The sequence below is a fragment of the Panthera onca genome, chromosome B1 (genome assembly GCF_046562875.1).
Source record: "Panthera onca isolate mPanOnc1 chromosome B1, mPanOnc1 haplotype 2, whole genome shotgun sequence".
Lineage (NCBI taxonomy): Eukaryota > Metazoa > Chordata > Mammalia > Carnivora > Felidae > Panthera > Panthera onca.
Genome location: NC_138342.1, coordinates 144,919,498 through 144,939,250, shown reverse-complemented (window position 1 = coordinate 144,939,250; position 19,753 = coordinate 144,919,498). Strand labels below are relative to the sequence as shown.

Genomic DNA, 19,753 nt, shown 5'->3' with positions numbered 1-19,753 from the left:
CTATTAACATATAATACTACTACTCTTATATCTTCATTTTACAAATGAAAAACTTGGGCTCAGAAAGGTTAAGTGGCCCATTAGCACAACTGAGTGATCAAGTTGGAGCTAACTTCATTTCTCTCCAGCCTCCAAATCTGTGCCCTTCCCACCATCCTCTGCTCTCTTGATGTGGGGAAACACCTGATTATCCCACAGTCAAGCATCCCTCTGTTCCTTTCTCTTCTCCATGCTTCATTTTGGTAGCACCCAGTGACTGGAAGTGTAAATTCAGGTAGCCCCTGAAATGTTCACAAAGAAAGGCATGTTCTGAGGCCTCTGGAGAAAGCAGCTAAGCAAACTGAAGGGAGAGTTTAATGTTTACTCACATCTTGACACTTGGAGACCACATGGAGTCACCTCTTGTAGGAAGTGTATAAAATGAGGAATATTTGCTATACTATTTTCACACGTTACTGTGTACTTAGTAGTATTTTGTGAAAGGATTAGGTGGAGAGAACCTTACATGACAGTGGTTTTCCGAGTATGGTTCCCTTGACCAACAGCATCAGCATCACCTGGGAACTTCTTAGAAATGCAAATTCTTAGGCTCTACCCCAAACCTACTGAATCAATCTCTGGGAATGATGCCTAGTAATCTGTGTTTTATCTGAAAATCTTTCCATGTGAGGCTTATGCTGAAGTTTGAGAACCACTGCTCTATGGCTCTGTGGAGGTCTTTTTAGTATTTTATTATTGTTTAAATTACATTTTAGGCAGGAGGCTCCTACTTTGATATTTATGATTTCTCATGAACCTTGGGCAGTCTCCCTAACTTATTTGGTCAAAACTAGGTTTTCAAAGCAGTATCCTATAGCCACAAGTGGATATTGAGCATTTGAAATGTGGGTAGTCTGAATTGAGGTGTGCTCTAAGTTTAAAAGAAACACCAGATTTCAAAAGAATTTAGTATGAAAAACACATAAACTATTCTGTTGATATTTTTACATGGATTACACATTGAAATGATAACATTTTGGATATGTCATGTTAGATCAATAAAATAATTTTGCCTTTTTTTTTTTAAAATGTGATTTCTAGAAAATTTAGAATGAGATATATGCTGCTTGCCCATGTTACGTTTCTATTGGATACTTCTGGGATCAGTTTCCACATCAACATAGATAAATAAATTGTTCATGTTCGGAAAGTGTTTGGTTTTATCATTAAGGGATTGTGGAGCAGAGAACACTCGGTTTTCCCCCTACTGAACTTTATTCCCCAAACGCTATCATTGGCTGAAAAGATGACTAGGCTTTCACTCGCTGAGGTTGTCTACTCATGTCTACTTAGCTCTGAACTAAGTGTGGCCAGTGAAGACATTCTGCCTGTGTTAGACATGAAGATAACCTCACTGTCATAAACTCCACAAGAGCACACCAAAGTAGATGGAGCGGAGTCTTTGAGTTTGAGGATTCAGCATCTTCCCCTGAACAAATGCCATATTTTAAATCCTCTTTTGACCTGAAAGTAAAACCGGAAAACATTAAAACCTCAGTAAAGAACAGAGGCGCATTTGAAAGCAGAAGTATTTCTGTAGCATTGGAACTATATCTGTGGATTAGTGTGAGAAAAAAAAATTGTATTGAGTCCAACACAGGTTTCTATGATTCAGAATAAGGAACAATGTTGAATTAATTTTTTGGTCAGTTTGGTTTTATTTTATGATCCAGTCTTTTTAGATATAAAGCATTCATCATTATCCAGCTCAAAAGGTCTTACATTAATAAGAATTGGAGGAACCTTGCCAACTTGCCTTTCATTGGATTATTGATGTGTTTGAAGTCGTATAATAGTTTATTGCTAGTATAGCAATTGTCAGTGACTTGGTTTTATTTCTAATTTTCAGAAAAAGTGGTGTGAATATTTCATCCTAAGTAATATAAACATTTTTGAATTTTGGAATCTGAATTTAATTCACCTTTGCGACTTAAGTGATGAGCTTTTGTTGAAGAATATTGCTTTTTACTATGAAAATGAAAATGTTGAAGGTACCGTCTTAATATATTATAATAACTGTACTTTCACCCAGAGATAAACATTATAAAGAACTTAAAATTTCAAAATAATTTTCCTATATGTCCAACATATAACATAACAATTATTTTCCTCCCAATCTTTGTTTATACATGTATATAAGTTTTATTTAGTTGCAATCAGAGTGAATGTTATATTTTTAAACATTTTAACTTAATGTACTCCACAAGTATTCTTAGAAAAAATATGTGTTTGGGTATTTAGCATTTCTGGATCATTTTAGTAGTTGAATTTTTCATTTAAATATATGTATAACATTTAAAAAATATTTACTTTAATTAATATAATCAACCTATTACTATGAGATATTTAGGGAATTTTAATTTTTTCCCAAAGATAAAGCTGATTTATATATTTGGAAAAAAAATAAAAAATTAAGATTTATTTTTCTTTCTTGAATTATTTTCTTAGAATAAATTTTTGCTGTTTCTTAATAGCCAGAGGGGGGGAAAACATGTTTTAAGAGAGCTATAGCCCATTGTACACTATTGAAACTTATTTGACCTCTAGAATTTGGTTCCTACACATAGCAAACATTGGAATGAGTTAACTGCATTTAATTTTAGCAACCCTCTACAAATTTTCTCATCTCTGAAAAATGAGCTTTGTTCAGTTTTGTTGGTTGTAGAAGTTATATGTGGCATCACCTTTTTTAACCTTATAAAATTGATATCCACAGTTATTGTTAGTTAAGACAGTTGTAATCTTAATACTTAGCTATCAAATAGGAAAACAAGATAATTTAAAAATCTATAGTCACATTAGGGACCATATTCATTTAGGTATCGTGTGGAACTCACTGAAAATTTCACTGTTTGAGAAATATTTCAGAACTCTATGAATTTAGTAAAAATGTGTGCTTCTCTATATATAGGAATGACTTTTAATGTTTAGTACTTTTAAATATTATATAGGCCTACATTTGAATTTGGGAGATGTCATTATGAAGGATTATGAACATCTCTGGAATACTGTGTCAAAGTTGGTCAGAAAGTTTTCTGTTGGAAAGCCATTTCCTCTGAGAACAACAAAACTTTCTTTTCTTGAAAAGAGTCCATCACCAATCAAAGGTAATAAATCTATAAATTAATTTGAAATGACAGTTCAAGTCTCTGAAAATGTTTTGAATGCACCACTAACTAAATGCTACACAGGTCTAAATTATTTTCTGGCACTATGCATTTTAATAATAAGTTACCTCTCACTGTATCATTGGGGTTATATATATATATATATATATATATATATGTATATATATATATATATTTTGTATATATATATATTGGGGTTATATATATACACACACACACACACACATATATATATATATATATATATATATATATATGTGTGTGTGTGTGTGTGTATATATATGTTTTGCTCGTAACTAATTGTTGCCAGTTAAAAAAATGCCAGTTATATGTGAGTTTCATTTCTATCAATATGGCGGTATAAATCAGGTGAAAAATCTCTTTCGGGAAACCATTGAAATGCTGGTCAGACACACCAAACATCTTTTTGTATTATCACAGCTAAACTCAAAAAAATAGAAGGGAAATTCCAGGAGTCAAAAATAAAGGGGAGAGGCTGATCTCTGGGTAATTCAAAATGAATTACTCTTATAATTTTTAATTATAAGTCCATCTTCCCAAGAATCTTGGGTTTCAATTACCTTGTAAGTAGGGTCAAGATAACACTAAGCCAGATAATTAAGGTGATCAGAAGAATCTGGTGCATTCTCTGTAGGGGAAAAACATCATGAGGCCTGGTTTTACAGGATACATGTTTTACTCATACTCTGACAATACTGAGTACAAATACAAATTTGTAAAACAACAGAGGAATAAACTGCTAAGAGAAACAATAAGCTATGGAACTAGAATAATTTCGTAATTATCAAAAGTAGAATATACTATATACATACTTAAAATGCTTAAAAAAATAAAATATGAAATTTGAAACATGAGAAATAAAGTAACCAAAGTTGTAGAAATGAAAATATTGTCAATGGATAGGTTAAAAAGCTGATTGGATATTGCTAAAGAGAATGTGTGAACTAGAAATAGATCAAAAGAATTACACTTCAAAATAGAGATGACCATGTTATATACCTTAAGCTTATACAATATTATATGTCAGTTACATCTCAATAAAGCTGGAAAAAACTTAAGAAAAAAAAAGAAATAAGAGATGAAACAGTAAAAAAAGTTATGTCAAAAAAGAAGATATAATGAAGAAGTCAAGCCTTTCATTAATTTGGAGATTCACAAGGAAAGAATGAACCAATGTGGGTTAGACAATATTTGAGGAGATCGTGGCTGGGTATTGCCTGGATGGATGAAAGACAAGAATTGCACATATAAGGATGTATGATGAATCCCAAGTGGGCTAAATTAAACATAAGCACGTATACACTCATAGATAAAAACACACACTGGATACAATATAGTAACACTGTAGAATACAAAAAAATAAATATCTTAACAAGAGTTAAAGAACAAAAATTAGTCTATGATACACTACCCTATAACAATGATAGAAATCAGAATATAGTGAAATTACATATAATTCTTAAAAAATCATTTAAGAATGAAGAAATAATTCACCATTGTAAGAAATACAAAAACTAATTTATCCATCATCATAGCATCACAGAAGATGTTTCCATACGATTGAATTTCAGGAAGAATAAAATGTCCCCCTAAGGAATATGAGAAGGAAAGCTAATGGGAATTTGGGATGTGTTGATATATTTCCAAATATGGGGGAAGAATATATATACTTTTATATCCAGATGAGTTTCACCAAGACTTAAAATTTATTTATTTATTTATTTTTTTTAATTTTTTTTTTTTTTTAACGTTTATTTATTTTTGAGACAGGGAGAGACAGAGCATGAACAGGGGAGGGGCAGAGACAGAGGGAGACACAGAATCTGAAACAGGCTCCAGGCTCTGAGCTGTCAGCACAGAGCCCAATGCGGGGCTCGAACCCATGGACCGTGAGATCATGACCTGAGCCGAAGTCGGATGCTTAACCGACCAAGCCACCCAGGCGCCCCAAGACTTAAAATTTTTAAAAAAATTTTTAAGTGTTTATTATTTTCGAGAGAGAGAGAAACAGAGTGCGTGTGGGGAAGGGGCAGAGAGAGCAGGAGACAAAGAGTCCAAAGAAGGCTCCAGGATCTGAGCTGTCAGCAGAGAGCCCAAAGCAGGGCTCAAACCCATGAACTGTGGGATCATGACCTGAGCTGAAGTCAGACGCTCAACCAACTGAGCTACCCAGGCACCCCTCACCGGACACAGACTATTGAGTGCAAGTAATTTATTGATCCCAGGAAGAGCAAATAAGGAACTGGTTAGGTAAGATCGGGAAGAGAACAAAACCAATGTAGGACAGGCTACTGGTTTCCACTGTGGGTAACTACAGGTAGATTTCACTGAGAATCTTAGAATGGTGTACAAACCACCTCAGAGATGTCTCACCTGAAGAGACTGGGGAATTTACTGTGAAATTCTTGTCATGTTTTTGGCTGAGGGTTATCTCTGGGGCAGTGGAGACTCAGCACTTCTGGCCTTCTTCACATGGCTGTAAGAAGAAAAGTGCTCTGGCAGAGACTTGGAGGAGGAAGATGTCAGGCAAACACAGAACAGTGAACACCAAGGGATTAACATGCACAGCAATAGCAGCTTACCTAGAATTATGAACCAGATAGTAATAAAAAAGCATTTATTAGCCAAATATTATATATAGGATATATGTGTGTTATGTACGGTATCTATCAAGTTTATGTGTATATATAGAAATACATATACACATATATATCTATACATGGATATCAAAGAGCATGTAAGAAAATACTGTAATGATACCAAATTTCATTTCCCCTAACTTCTTTTTTATTTCATTTTCTTAAAAGTATTTATAGGGTAGATATCTGAGTAAGAGTTCCATATTCAAATTCCTTATAATGGGGGAAAATAAAAGGAATAAAGAGGACACAGGTATTTTTCTACTTACTTACCTATGTGCCTAAATGCTGCCTATTTCGTTATACTCTGCTATGTTCCAAAATGTTTTAATGTGGGTAATAGCTGTATGGGAAGGTCTGGAATTGATAAATGTAAATAAAATCAATGAAAAATGGGTTTTAATGTAAAACTTTACAAAATGATGTATAATATTCCTGTATGAAAGTTTCACATTTGACAATATCTTAATTTTTTTTTTTTAACTTGTTTACAGATACTTCCAAGGAAAATATTCCTAACTTGGGTTTTATTCCAATGTCATGTGAATTGGTTGATAAGTTTGTTGGTGACATTTTGAAAGATTTGCCTTTCTTAAAGAGGTATAAGAACAAAAATGTCTCAATAAATGATTGGGTGGACAAATGATTTACAATAAATGTCGCAATTCTATGAAGTGCAACAGATTAAATGGAATATATTAGATGCAATATGTGTTTGTAATACCGAATGAGTTTAATAGCAAATTTATCAGTGTCTTTGATCTTAACTAGGTTAAAATCAACATGGTTTAAAAAAATTTTTTTAATGTTTATTTCTTTTTGAGAGAGAAAGAGAGACAGAGCATGAACAGGGAGGGGGCAGAGAAAGAGGGAGTCAGAGGATCCGAAGCAGAGTCCAGGCTCTGTGCCGTCAGCACAGAGCCCAACGCAGGGCTTGAACTCACGAACCACGAGATCATGACCTGAGCTGAAGTCTGTCACACTGAGCCACCCAGGTGCCCCCAAGTCAACATGGTTTTAATCTTAGAGTAAAATTACTCCCGCTGGGGTTGCCTGGGTGGCCCAGTCGGTCAAGTGTTTGACTCCTGACTTTGGCTCAGATCATGATCTCACAGTTGGTGAGATCAAGCCTTGCAACTGGCTATGTGGGCTGTGCAGAGTCTGCTTGGGATTCTTTATCTCCCTCTCTCTGCCTTCCCCTGCCAATGCATGTGCACATGTGCAGCTCTCTTTTTCTCTCTCAAAATAAATAAATAAACACTTTTAAAAAAGTACTCCAGCTGGATGTTTTTAATTAATGGATCAATAATGAATATTTGTTGATGTTGATGGTACTGTTAGACATGTTGACTAGATTCTGGGTTCTTAGGCACCTAATAAACTGCTTTTTGGATTCTAACACCCACATCATCTTACAGAAAGAGGAAAGGTGGCTGTGATTTTTTAAAAATATTAAAAAATAAAATCTAAAAAAATAAAATCTGTGCTGTGTTCTGTTTGGAAGCATGAAATTTAAAATACGCATATATTTCTTTTTGTATCATAGCGATGATCCTGTTGTAACTTCACTGGTTAAACAAAAGGAATTTGATGAACTTGTGCATTGGCATTCTCACAGACCGCTTAGTGATGATTATGACAGGACAAAGTGTCAATTTGATGGTGAGTACTGTGACTCTGGTGAAATAAATTAAAATCAATTTCAGTCTCTGCTTTTTATTTTGTAATGAAAAATTATCAGGTTAGGAGCCACAGTTATACTTCTTTTTTTTTCTTTAATTTTTTTTGAGAGAGAGCTCATATGCATGTGCACGCAACTGGGAGAAAGACAGAGTGAGAGGCAGAGAGAGAATCTTAAGCAGACTCAGGGTTCGATTTCACAAGTGTGAGATCATGACCTGAGCTGAAATCAAGAGTCAGACACTTAACTGACTGAGCTACACAGGCACCCTATAAGTTATATTTCTTGAATAATGATAGTCTACAAGGTATTTAGATGTATGACAGTAAAGATGGTAATGAAGAAGTCCCACTTCGTTTACTGATAGTCATAGGTACACAGGTATGCAGATGTCCTAGGAAGTGAACCAATCCTGCATTTGTCCCCATAAAAATTAGAAGCTGTTTTAAAGAAATATGGTTTATAGTTAAAATGCCTGTGTATTCCTTGAAGTTCAAAACACCAAGGCCATAGTCTTTCAAGCAATTTCAGCTGCTTTTACATCACCCAGTTGATTACGTGTACCAAGTTCTAGCATTTTATGTACCTTCCTGCTGAGGACGGTTAGAACTGCAAAAAGAGGCCCATGAAATCACTAACAGTAGATCCATAGAGATCGAATTAGGGATCTTGTCTCATTGGTTCCCTTGTCTTCATCTCACTTTTGTCTATCCTGACGCTTAACCTCCACCCTTCTTCAAGTTGACAAAACTTACAGAAGAATTGAGGAGTGTGCATAGTAAGCTCGCTCATATGAAATACTTGTCAGTCTGCGTTTATAAATGGCTACTAAGATCCTGAAAGATGTAGGGGGGTCTTTTAGATTAACCATTAATATCCTTCAAAGTGGTTTAATTTGATACATGTAGATATAGACACAGAAAAATTAGCCAGCTTAATTATTGTCTAAATTGTAGTTTGTTTTGGGTGTGGGAGCAAGTCATACCTTGATTGTTGGGATTCCCTGTGTCATTGGATTTTTCCATAGTGAAAGTATTCTTCAGTTGCTAAGCTGTTGGCTCTGCAGCTATGGTTGGAGTAAGGATTTTCCTATCAAGTGATGCCAGAAGCCAGAATATCTAAGATGGATATATTCTAGATTTTGCCCCTACCTTCTTCTTAAACTCATTCACAGGGCACATAACAGAGGTAATGCCTAGAATCTGTCATTCTTTGTAGCATCCTGATATTTGCTTTGGGGGGTAGACAGTGAAAGAGTGTTTTGTCACTTCTGTCCTTTAAATAAGGTAAGGAATTATTCCATAGACAAGATTTAGCCTGACTTAAGATTTCCTCTTTAACAAAAGTAAATCAGACTAAATTACTATTCCAAACTAAAAAGTACATGTGTGCGTGGGATGGTATGAAGAATTAGTGAGAATGTTATTGAAAAAAAATAATAGTTTTACATTTCAAGTCTTTTCTTTTTCAGAAAAATCTAGAGATCCTCGTTTTCTTAGGTCTGTGCAGAAGTATCATGTTTTTCAACGATTTTATGGGAGCTCATTAGAATCAGTCTCTCCAAAAGTTGTTGTAACTCAAGCTGTCAAGCCAAAGAGTAATTTCAGTGTACCCAAGAACAAAAAGGCACATGTAGGTTCTATTAATTCTATCACATTTAAAACTTTTTTTTTCCTTTTCTTAAGTTGATATTTGCTCAATTCCTTTGGTAGTTTCTTTCCATGCTATGCTTTTTCTTTTTATATATGATCGTTGGATTATTTATTATTTATTTGCTAAGAAAGTCTAACCTCCATATAAAAGGTTATATATGATCCACTGTGCATAATAAAATATATATATGTATTTGGAAAAGAATATAAGATATTAAGTTACTAAAGGCTTGGATTTAGAAATGTTGAAGTAAAATTAAAAATATAGTTCTTTGGGAGTTCTGGTCTATGATGACAATATAGGAATTTCCTGAAGTCACCTCCTCCTATAGACATAATGAATTTACAGAGACATACAGAAGAATTCTCCATGAAGACAATCCAGAAACTAGGGAAAGAACTCCTACACATTGAACAAATGAGAAAAAACCCACAATGAAACAGGTAGAAGAGGCTGAGACACGTTGTCGCCAAAAACTCCACCACTGGTGCAGGGACACAATTGGGAGAGAACTCACAAGTCTTCAGTTTTTCCCTCAGGAGGAAAGGATTGGGACCAAAATTTTGGGTCTAGCACCCCAACATTTTAGTTCCACCTGAGGAATGAGCCTCCCTAAAACATCTAGCTTTGAAATGCCAACAAAGCTTGCATCCACAAGACCCACAAGACTTTAGCCTGGCTATCACCCCAGGGCTCAGCACAGAGGCAGCATACCAAACTGCTCATTCCCTATCTTTCTCCAAATGAGGCTGATTTGCATACTTTAAAAACAGGGAAAGAGGACTATAAGCATTGTTCTAGAGAAAACTATCAAATCACAAAGGAAGAGAAAAAGAGAAGTGAAGAATAAAGTCAGAAAAAAATTAGTGGCAATAGTAAGTCAATACCTACTAACAGTTAATTTAAATATAAATGGCCTAAATTCTCCAATCAAAAGACATAGAATGGCTGAATGCACACTAATACTAATACTAATATTAATATTTCATTTATAATTGCATCAAAATATCTAGACATAAATTTTACCAAGGAAGTAAAACACCTGTGCTCTGAAAACTATAAAACATCAATGAAAGAAATTGAAAGTGACAAAAAAATGGAAAGATACTCCATGCTCTTCTATTAGAAGAATTATTGTTGTCAAAATGTCCATACTACTCAAAACAATATACAGATTTAATGCATTCCCTATCAAACTACCAACAACATTTTTCACAGAACTAGAACAAATAATCCTAAAATTTGTATGGAACCATAAAAGACCGCAAATAGTCAAAGTAATTTTGAAAAAAAGAACAAAACTGGAAGTATCACAATATATACACAAGATATACTACAAAACAGCATGATATTGGCACAAAAACAGACACATAGATCAATAGAACAGAATAGAGAGCCCAGAAAGAAACCCACACATATATGGTTGTTTCAAGAAAAAGGAGGCAAGAATATATAATGGGGTGAAAGACAGTTTAATAAATGGTGCTGGGAAAATTGGACATCTGCCTGCAAAAGAATGAAAGTAGACTCCTAACATATAACATGCACAAAAATCAACTCAAAATAAAGGCTTGAATAAAAGACCTAAAACCATGAAACTCCTAGAAGAAAATGGGGTAAGTGCCTTGGCATTGTTCTTAGCAATGATTTTTTTTTTTTTTTTTGTATTTGACATCAAAAGCAAAGGGAACAAAAGCAAAAATAAATAACTGAGGTTACATCAAACTAAAAGCTTCTGTATGCCAAAGGAAACCATCACTGAAATGAAAAGGCAGTCTGCTCTATGAGAAGATATTTGCAAAATCTATCTCTAATAAGGGGTTAATATCTAAAATATCTAAAGAACATATTAATAGCAAAACAAACAATCTGATTAAAAATGGGCTGAGTACTGAAAAGAATTTTTTTTCAAAGAAGATATATGAGTAGCCAACAGGTACATGAAAAGGTGCTCAACATTACCAATCATCAGGGAAATGCAAGTCAAAACCACAAGGAGATGTCATCTCAGACCTATCGGAATGGCTGTCATGAAAAAGGAGGTAACAAGTGTTGGCAAGGATTTGGAGAAGGGAGAACTCTTGTGTACTGTGTGTGGAAATGGAAATGGTACAGCTACTATGAAAACAATATGGAGGTTACTAAATTAAAAATAGAACTACATAGGAAGTACCAATCCACTTCTGGGTATATATCATAGGAAATGAAAACAGACTATAGAAGAGTTATCTGCACATCCATGTTCATGGCAGCATTATTTACAATAGCCAAGATATGGAAACAGTGTAAACATTCGTCAATGGATGATTAGATAAAGAGGATGTGATATATACATACACAAAAGAAGATTGTTCAGCCATAAGAAGGAATTCTTGCCATTTATGACAACATGGATAAACCTGGCGATGCTGAGTGAAGTAAGCCAGACAGAGAAAGACAGATACTGCATATCATCACTTATATGTGAAATAAAAAAAAAAGTTAAATTAATTAGAAGCAGAGAACAGAAAAATGGTTGCCACAGACTGGCTGGGAACAATAGGTAGAGGTTGGTAAAAGGATACAAACTTTTAGCTGTACGATGAATAATGTCTGAGAAGCTAATGTAAAATATAGTGACTGTAGTTGATAACACTGTAATGCATCAATGAAATTTGCTAAGACAGTAGATTTTAAATGTTCTCACCCCCCTTAAAGTGTAAATATGTGAGATAATTCCCAATGGGGGGAATTCTTCTACAATGTATACATATATTAAATCACCATGATGTACACTTTAAATATTTTACAATTTTATTGTTTCATAATACCTCAGTAAAGCTGAAATTATTTAAGAAGTTCAAGCAGAAATAGGGACTTTTGCTTTAATAGTCAAAAAGCAGCCTCTTCAAGCCCAGATAAGTGGTCATTGTGTTTCTCCTTGTGTTGACAACCTCCTTTTTATTTTCATAGCCAATTTTATTGTTAGTGAGGTCATCCAATTACAACTTTTTCTCTCTCATTTAGGGCTAGCAAGAAGGTTCTGTGTTTTTTGTTTTGTTTTTTTGAGAGATGTTATAAAGTAGAGAGTTTGCAAAAATTCTTATTACATACTATAAGATATGAAGACTGGAAAAAAATCCCATTTTTTTTCTTTTATGTCATTAGTAATTAAATAAATTCTCTCATTGGGACTAAACACCCTCAACATTGTGTAAATGTGCTTTTGTAGCAACTGTTCAGTAAGTCTGCATATTCAAGATATAATAAGCATTGTGTATGGCAAAGGGCCAAAGGTCACTCTTATTGAGAAAGAACCATGCTGAGTAACCCACTTGGTAGATGAAAACATTGGGACACCTCAAATAATATCGATTAGAATTAGGTATTGAGAAGTGTGGCAACTAATATTGACTTTATTATAGGCAAAGTTTAGATATTAGTTTCATGACTAACCTGAGTAGTGGGAGGTTTATCAGAATTTTCTTGTCAATACATTCTCCAATTTGAATTTTTAAAAATATTTATTTATTTTTGAGAGAGAGAAGAGAGAGAGAGAGAACACAAGAGCAGGGAAGGGGCAGAGAGAGGGAGACATATAATCCGAACCAGGCTCCAGGCTCTCAGCTGTCAGCACAGAGCCCGACGCGGGGCTGAAACTCATGAACCCTTAGATCGTCATGATCTGAGCTGAAGTCGGATGCTTAACCGACTGAGCCACCCAGGTGCCCCTACAATTCTCCAATTTGTTTTTTGCAGATCAATAAATTGGGTTGGTGAAAGTATAGTAAAGTGGGTCCATATTGTATTTAATCCATTACAGGGAGAGCAGCAGGAACAAATAAATGCAGGAGACATGAAAAAACAATGGCCTGATGTTTCTGATCTACACCACTTGAAATCTGCAAAATTATTTGTGGAGAGGCTTTTTAGTCTTAAATTTAATTGTCATAAATTTTCAATTAACAGAGGCTTTAAGAAACAGATACTAGGAAAAAAAAAGGAAACAGATACTGAAATTAAAGTTGTTCCTATTCAAGAATGGGATGGTTGTCAAAATAATCAATATAGACTTAAAAATATTCTCCCATATGTGAAATTTAATCTTGGGATATTTCCAACTTCTTTTATGGTATGTTTTTTGTTTTTTTGTTTTCCTTTTTGGTCAGGAGACCAAGGCTGAAATAATTACTAGAGAGAATAAGAAGAGGTTACTTGCTAAGGAAGAACAAAAAGAGGAGAAAAAATGGAATGCTGTGTCATTTTCTATTGAAGAGGAAATGAAAGAGAACTTAATCTCTGGAATAAAGAACCTGGAAGATTTTTTAAAATCATGTAAAAGTAACTCTGTGAAATTTCGAGTTGAAATGGTCGCGTTAACTGCCTGCTTGAAAGCGTGGAAAGAACAGTGTCGCGGTAAAGGTATGTGACTCTATATTTTTTGCTTTGATAACTGGAGAATTAATAAAATAAGGTAATGATAATGGATGTCATTTATTAACTGGAAATTTGTGTTAGAAGCCTTAGATGCATTATGTGATTTTATCCTTACAAAATCCCTCTAAGTCTTATTACTTCTTTTATCAGTGAGCAGTGAATTCTCAGAGAGAGTCTAAGTAGCAAATATACAGCACATTCCTAAACAAATTCAAATCCAATCAGTCAAAGGTAGGCTTAAGAATAACTACTTCCAAAGTTGTGCGCATAGTCAAGGGAACCAACCATGACGGTGAGGCTCCCTGAGAGAATCTGTCCCTCATCTTTGATATCTGAAGTGCAAACATTTTCTTGCTGGGTAAAACTAAGGATTATGTTTGCTGAGCATGTTTGAATTCTTCCAAATGTTGCTATTGCTTGCATGTACTCTACTTTGCAATTTCTGTAGAATGTGGTAGAATAAAAAAGAAGAGACAAGAAGAGGAAGATAAAGGAGAAATAAAACTGGGTAGAGACATATAAATTGATAACAGGTGAATGATCATGTGCCATAATAGCTCCAAACTGACAATTCTTCCTAGTAAACCTACGTGATCTGTCCGGTTTGAGCATCTCCACACTTGAATCCATTTAACACATGGTTACCAGGTTCTTTTTTTTTTTCCCTTCTCCTCTTGTTCTGCTAACTTCAATCTCCTTTAACATAGTCAGCCTTTCATTGTGGATTCTGTCACAGTGAGAAGCATAAGATTTGGCTTATATATTTCTCCCTAAACAACATGTTGTATCAGAATTTGCAGTTGATTGCTACTAAGAAAGATCAGAATTCAGTGGCTTACTCTCCTGAGGGTAAGAATTCTATATTGAATTTGTTTTGTAGTCTCTTACAGTATTCAGTGGGTGTTTGGTAATATTTGTTAGATAGCTAACATATAAGCTTATTGGAGAAAAGGCGAAATTAAAAACAGCCCTAACATGGTAAGTATGGAAAGATTAGAAGTGTGGAGGAATAAAAAAGATATTTATAACTATAAAGAAATGAAGAAGAATTAACAAAGTCTGTATCTGGCAGTTGTAACAGACCGATTGAATTGACAGCCTCCAATGATTACACCAAATAAATGATTACACCAAATAGTTATCTGTGGTCAATAGTAGAATTCAATAAATGTTGCAAAGTTTTTAACCAGATCTTTAAAGTCATCTAAATATTTTTCTTTGACCACGGTAGAGCACACATGAAAATAATAGGTGGAGAAAAGATTTGTTGTTCCCCAGAACTCTTATACAACCTTGAACTTTAACAATCTTCTTTCTATCATGAACTATAAGATTTTTCTTTGTCTCTGTTACTTGCACAGCTATTTCCCGGCTACCCATGGAGATGATGAAGTGGGTATAGCTGCACTTTTATTACATTTTTCCTAGTCCTCTTTATTCCAAAACCTTTGTTAATGTTAAGATAGTGAATTTAACTAGGTCAGATTGATAGCCTGGATGACTAATCTTGGATGATCTTTGTATGTTGTTTATTGTTTGCTAAGGTGAAAGCACAAAAGATTTAAGTATAGCTGTTCAAATGATGAAAAGGATCCACTCCTTGATGGAAAGATACCCAGAACTTTTGCAGGAGGCAGATCAGCAACTCATAGCCAGATGTCTGAAGTACTTAGGATTTGATGAATTGACAAGTTCTTTATATCCAACCCAGGTAATTTTCAGAATAGCTCCATTTTAATAGAATAATTATTGGGTATACATAAAGTATCTTGCAAATTAAGTCACCTCTTCTAGATTTTTTTTTTTATACTGACAGTATTTCCTCCAAGTTCAAAGTCATTTACTAGTGATTCAGCTGCCTGTACTTGAGATAATCTAGAATTAGAAAATTGATACAAATGCTTGTCTGGACAAACAGACTGCCAGGTAATTTCTGCAAAGCCTTAAAACTAATCCTGTGTTTAATTCTAGCAAACAGTTTAAAAACTATATAGTAATTATTTAATTGTCATTAAATATATTAGATTGTAGCTATAAATACCATAATGGATATTTGAAAATCTTGATGTTTATCAATATACTCACAGTTAAGATAATGATTTAGGTGGTAAAGAACTTGTTCAATAAATATTACAAAACTGAAAATGTGGTAAAATACTTTTCTCATAAAAAGTGCTCAGTAATAAATATTTTAATTATTTAAACAATGTTATAGTTTAAAATCACTTTCCAAATGGACTTTTGAATTAATATAGGTTGTAAGAGATGACATAGAGGAGAAGAAAATGGATAAATATTCAGTTGGCATGGGACCAGTTCGGTTTCAACTACAATACATGGGCCATTATTTGATACGAGATGAGAGAAAAGATCCAGATCCCAGAGTTCAGGATTTTATTCCTGACACGTGGCAGGTAATAATTGAATGAAACAAAAATTTTATTTTATTTGTATTTTATTATTAAATGTTATCTCAGAAACTTTTCATTATTGTGGCTTTACATCTTATATTTGGCATGAACTTAATATTGAGTCCTGTCGTTTAAAATTATTTCGTCATTGAAAATGTCATTGGTAAATTCTTTTTCGCTTAAAGTGAAATTTTCTTTTCATTCATTTTTTTGTATATTGACCATTGCCTAGGAGGTACTTTGATGAATTCACATATATATTTTTAAAGTTGTCTGTGTGTCATCCAGTTGTATCATTGCGGAGCAATCTCTGTGTTTTCCCTGTGTCAATAGGATTTCACATGTAAATGTGCCCAATTTTGGTAGTTTAAATAGTACAGCAATTGTTCAGATATTTACATGCTACACATGTCACCATAGTAGTCATTCTTCTATAAATAAATGTAAAATTGATGGATATAAAACTTAGAATTAAATGGTGTGGTTCTGCATAGATTGGACTAAAAAAATTGCTGATAAATTGAACATGTTTACCTATAAAAGTGCAATTTCATAGGTTCAATCAAACAGACTTCCAGTTCAGAATATGACTTTATCTTAAGAAGTTGTGGTTTATATATACAATGGAATACTGCTTGGCAATGAGAAAGAACGAAATACGGTCTTTTGTAGCAACGTGGGTGGAACTGGAGAGTGTTAATGCTAAGTGAAATAAGTCATACAGAGAAAGACAGATACCCTATGTTTTCACCCTTATGTGGATCCTGAGAAACTTAACAGAAGACGGTGGGGGAAGGGAAGGGGAAAAAAAAAATGTTACAGAGAGGGAAGGAGGCAAACCATAAGAGACTCTTAAATACTGAGAACAAACTGAAGGTTGATGGGGGGTGGGGCGGGAGGGGAAAGTGGGTGATGGGCATTGCGGAGGGCACTTGTTGGGATGGGCACTGGGTGTTGTATGGAAACCAATTTGACAATAAATAATCATATTAAAAAAACAGAATATGACTTTATCTTATATTGATGATGGTGGGATATCTTAAAAAACTCCCCCCTCCTTTTCAGTAATGAGAGGACTAGTTCCTTACTTTAGTGCAGGACACAAAGCAGCCAGGTGCTCTCCATTAATCCTCCACACATTTCAATTCTTTTGATGTACACTTTATTTTGAGGTGTGGCCCAGAGTGGACCTAGATGAAGAATGTGCAGACTGGGGTTTGGGATGTTTTTCCATCTTCTGCCCAATCATAGGATTCTTTGATTATTCATCATTTTGATGAATAAAAGCATAAACTGAAAATTTCACATACCCTCCAAAGGAGGGATCTGGTATTCTTCTATATACAAAGTAAAAGATAACTGGTAAAATTATGAATGGTTGATTTTTTTCTCCTCAGCTGCCTTTTCACCATCAGAAAAAATACATACTGGTTACTTCTTAGAACTTCATTTCTCAAAGCCTTTGGAGAAGAGCTGTACTTAGTCAATGAAAAATACTTAGAAAAAAAAATCTTCCCAATGACAAGATACTTTCCTCAGTCTCAGTCTCCATTTTTCACACACAAACCTACCTCTGGATGCTCAAAAGCGTAACAATTCTCTCTCCTGAGAGAATGCCGTGAGTTCTTCAGACTTTCCTGTTACGTTTCTTCATGTGTTTTCAACTCCCAGTTATTCCATTTGAAGTTCAGAAAAATATTGGAAGTGCATTCATATATTTGTTTTGGTAACATGCTCTTCCTGTTATCCACATGAATGGTGTTCTGAACCCTGCAGCGTGAACTCCTCGATGTTGTGGATAATAATGAGTCAGCAGTGATTGTTGCCCCAACGTCCTCGGGCAAAACCTATGCTTCCTACTACTGCATGGAGAAAGTGCTGAAGGAGAGCAATGAAGGGGTGGTCGTGTATGTTGCACCAACAAAGGTAGCGCTCACGTGACTTGAATTTTCTCTTTCATTCCTGAACCTCCTCTTTTAAAATAATGCGTCTAGTCACGTGATGAATCTATTTCACTTTTTGTTATTTATTTATTTTCCAGTTTTCTTAATCTATAATTGGCATATAACATTATTGTGTTATTTAAGGTGTACCAAACATAATTCGGTATGTGTGTATATTGTGAAATGATTGCCACGGTGAGTTTAGTTAACGCCCATAACCTCATATAGCTACAAACTATTTTAGTGATGAGAACTTTTAAGATCTATATATACTCTTAGTAACATTCAGCTATGCAGTACAGTATTGTTAAACATAGTCACCATGCTCTACATTACATATCTACTACTTATTTTAAAACTGGAAATTCGTACCTTTTGTCCACCTTCACTCATTTCATCCATCCCCTCTTACCCCTACCCTCTGGTACCCACCGATTTATTCTCTGTTTCCAGAACTTTCACTTTGTTTTTTGACCCGCATTTTCCCCTGCCAGTTTCAGAGGCCAAAATAACACTTTTCTTAGAGCCATTGTGAGGAAAAAGTCTGGTCTTGGGATTTTGTCATTCAGTATTATATTTGAATTGAGAGAAGCACCCACACTTTGCTGGGCAATGTTGAGTCTCTTAGGAATCTAATACTGCCTTTCCAGAATTTATGAGATTGATCTAATCTGCTGTTGGGCATTTGTGACTGGCCTGTTTCTCAAGCCAGATTGTTTTGCCATTTTTCTTTTATGTCTATTACTGCCTAATGTTGAGCTTAAAAACAGAAAGTATGATCTTTGTCGTTCAGGAGAAAGTTTGATTTATGGCAAGTATGTTTGTATTTCCTCATTCATGACCCTTTGCTTGTAATGTGATTACTCTTAGGAAAGGCAAATTTAGTTGAGATAACTTTAATTCTATAGATTAAAGTGAATTCAAATTCCATTTCAGTTTCTAGGAAAATGTGTAAAGTTTAGTGACTTGTGGTCAGCCTGAGAACGAGATTGATCAGTACGGTTTATTGAAATCAGGCCCTATTATTTTTTATTGTAGCTTTTTGGTTTTTCATGGCTATTAAAACATTAAGTGCTCATTGCAGGAATTAATAATATTTATCAAGAAAAATTAAGCTAACCAGAGATGGAATTTTAGTAAGTCAACACTGTACATATTGCCAAATTACTCTCTTAAAAGTTTAAATCCATTTTTATTTCCACTGGCACGTATGGCAGTGTATAGTCTCTTTTCTTCTCCAACATTTCTATTATCACTTGAAAAGTATCTGCCATAAAAATAAAGTTTCTGCGATACTGACAGGTGAAAACTTCTCTCAGATTTCAATTTGCATTTCTGTGATCACTAGTCCTTTGGGTATCTTTATGTGATTTTTTTTGGACATTGACATTTTGTTTTTGTAATTTTTTTAATGTTTACTTATTCTTGACAGAGAGACAGAGAGAGAGACAGAGTGCGAGCAGGGGAGGGGCAGAGAGAGAGGGAGACAGAGAATCCCAAGCAGGCTCCAGGCTCTGAGCTGTCAGCACAGAGCCCGATGTGGGGCTCGAGCTCACGAACTGTGAGATCATGACCTGAGCAGAAATTGGACGTTCAACCAACTGAGCCACCCAGGCGCCCCTGGACATTGACATTTCTTTATTCATGAACTACTTGTGGATGCATTTGCCCATGTTTTGATTTTTAAGGAAGAAGTGGGCTTTTCTTTTTATTAGGTTGTTAGAGTTTTGTATACTAAGTATATTATTCTTTATATGTTATAATAAATATACTTTTATTTTGGCTTTTTACTATATTGGGTCATATAAATGATAATAATCTG

The 19,753-nt window shown here is 34.5% G+C and overlaps 1 protein-coding gene across 6 annotated transcripts in view; it reads left to right on the top strand.

The window, feature by feature from the left end:
* The window catches only part of DDX60 (DExD/H-box helicase 60), a 106,925-nt gene that overhangs the window by 22,615 nt on the left and 64,557 nt on the right, over nt 1–19,753 (top strand). For all 6 annotated transcript variants that reach the window (XR_013555104.2, XR_013555105.2, XM_078445627.2 and 3 more), the window contains 9 exons: nt 1,889–2,030; nt 2,991–3,146; nt 6,322–6,427; nt 7,374–7,489; nt 8,980–9,140; nt 13,310–13,562; nt 15,122–15,288; nt 15,833–15,991; nt 17,765–17,914. Coding sequence is in view for 4 of the 6 variants with exons in the window: in XM_078445627.2 (XP_078301753.1) it covers nt 1,889–2,030; nt 2,991–3,146; nt 6,322–6,427; nt 7,374–7,489; nt 8,980–9,140; nt 13,310–13,562; nt 15,122–15,288; nt 15,833–15,991; nt 17,765–17,914 (1,410 nt within the window). In the remaining 2 variants the exon portion in view is untranslated. The remainder of the gene's footprint in view (nt 1–1,888; nt 2,031–2,990; nt 3,147–6,321; nt 6,428–7,373; nt 7,490–8,979; nt 9,141–13,309; nt 13,563–15,121; nt 15,289–15,832; nt 15,992–17,764; nt 17,915–19,753) is intronic.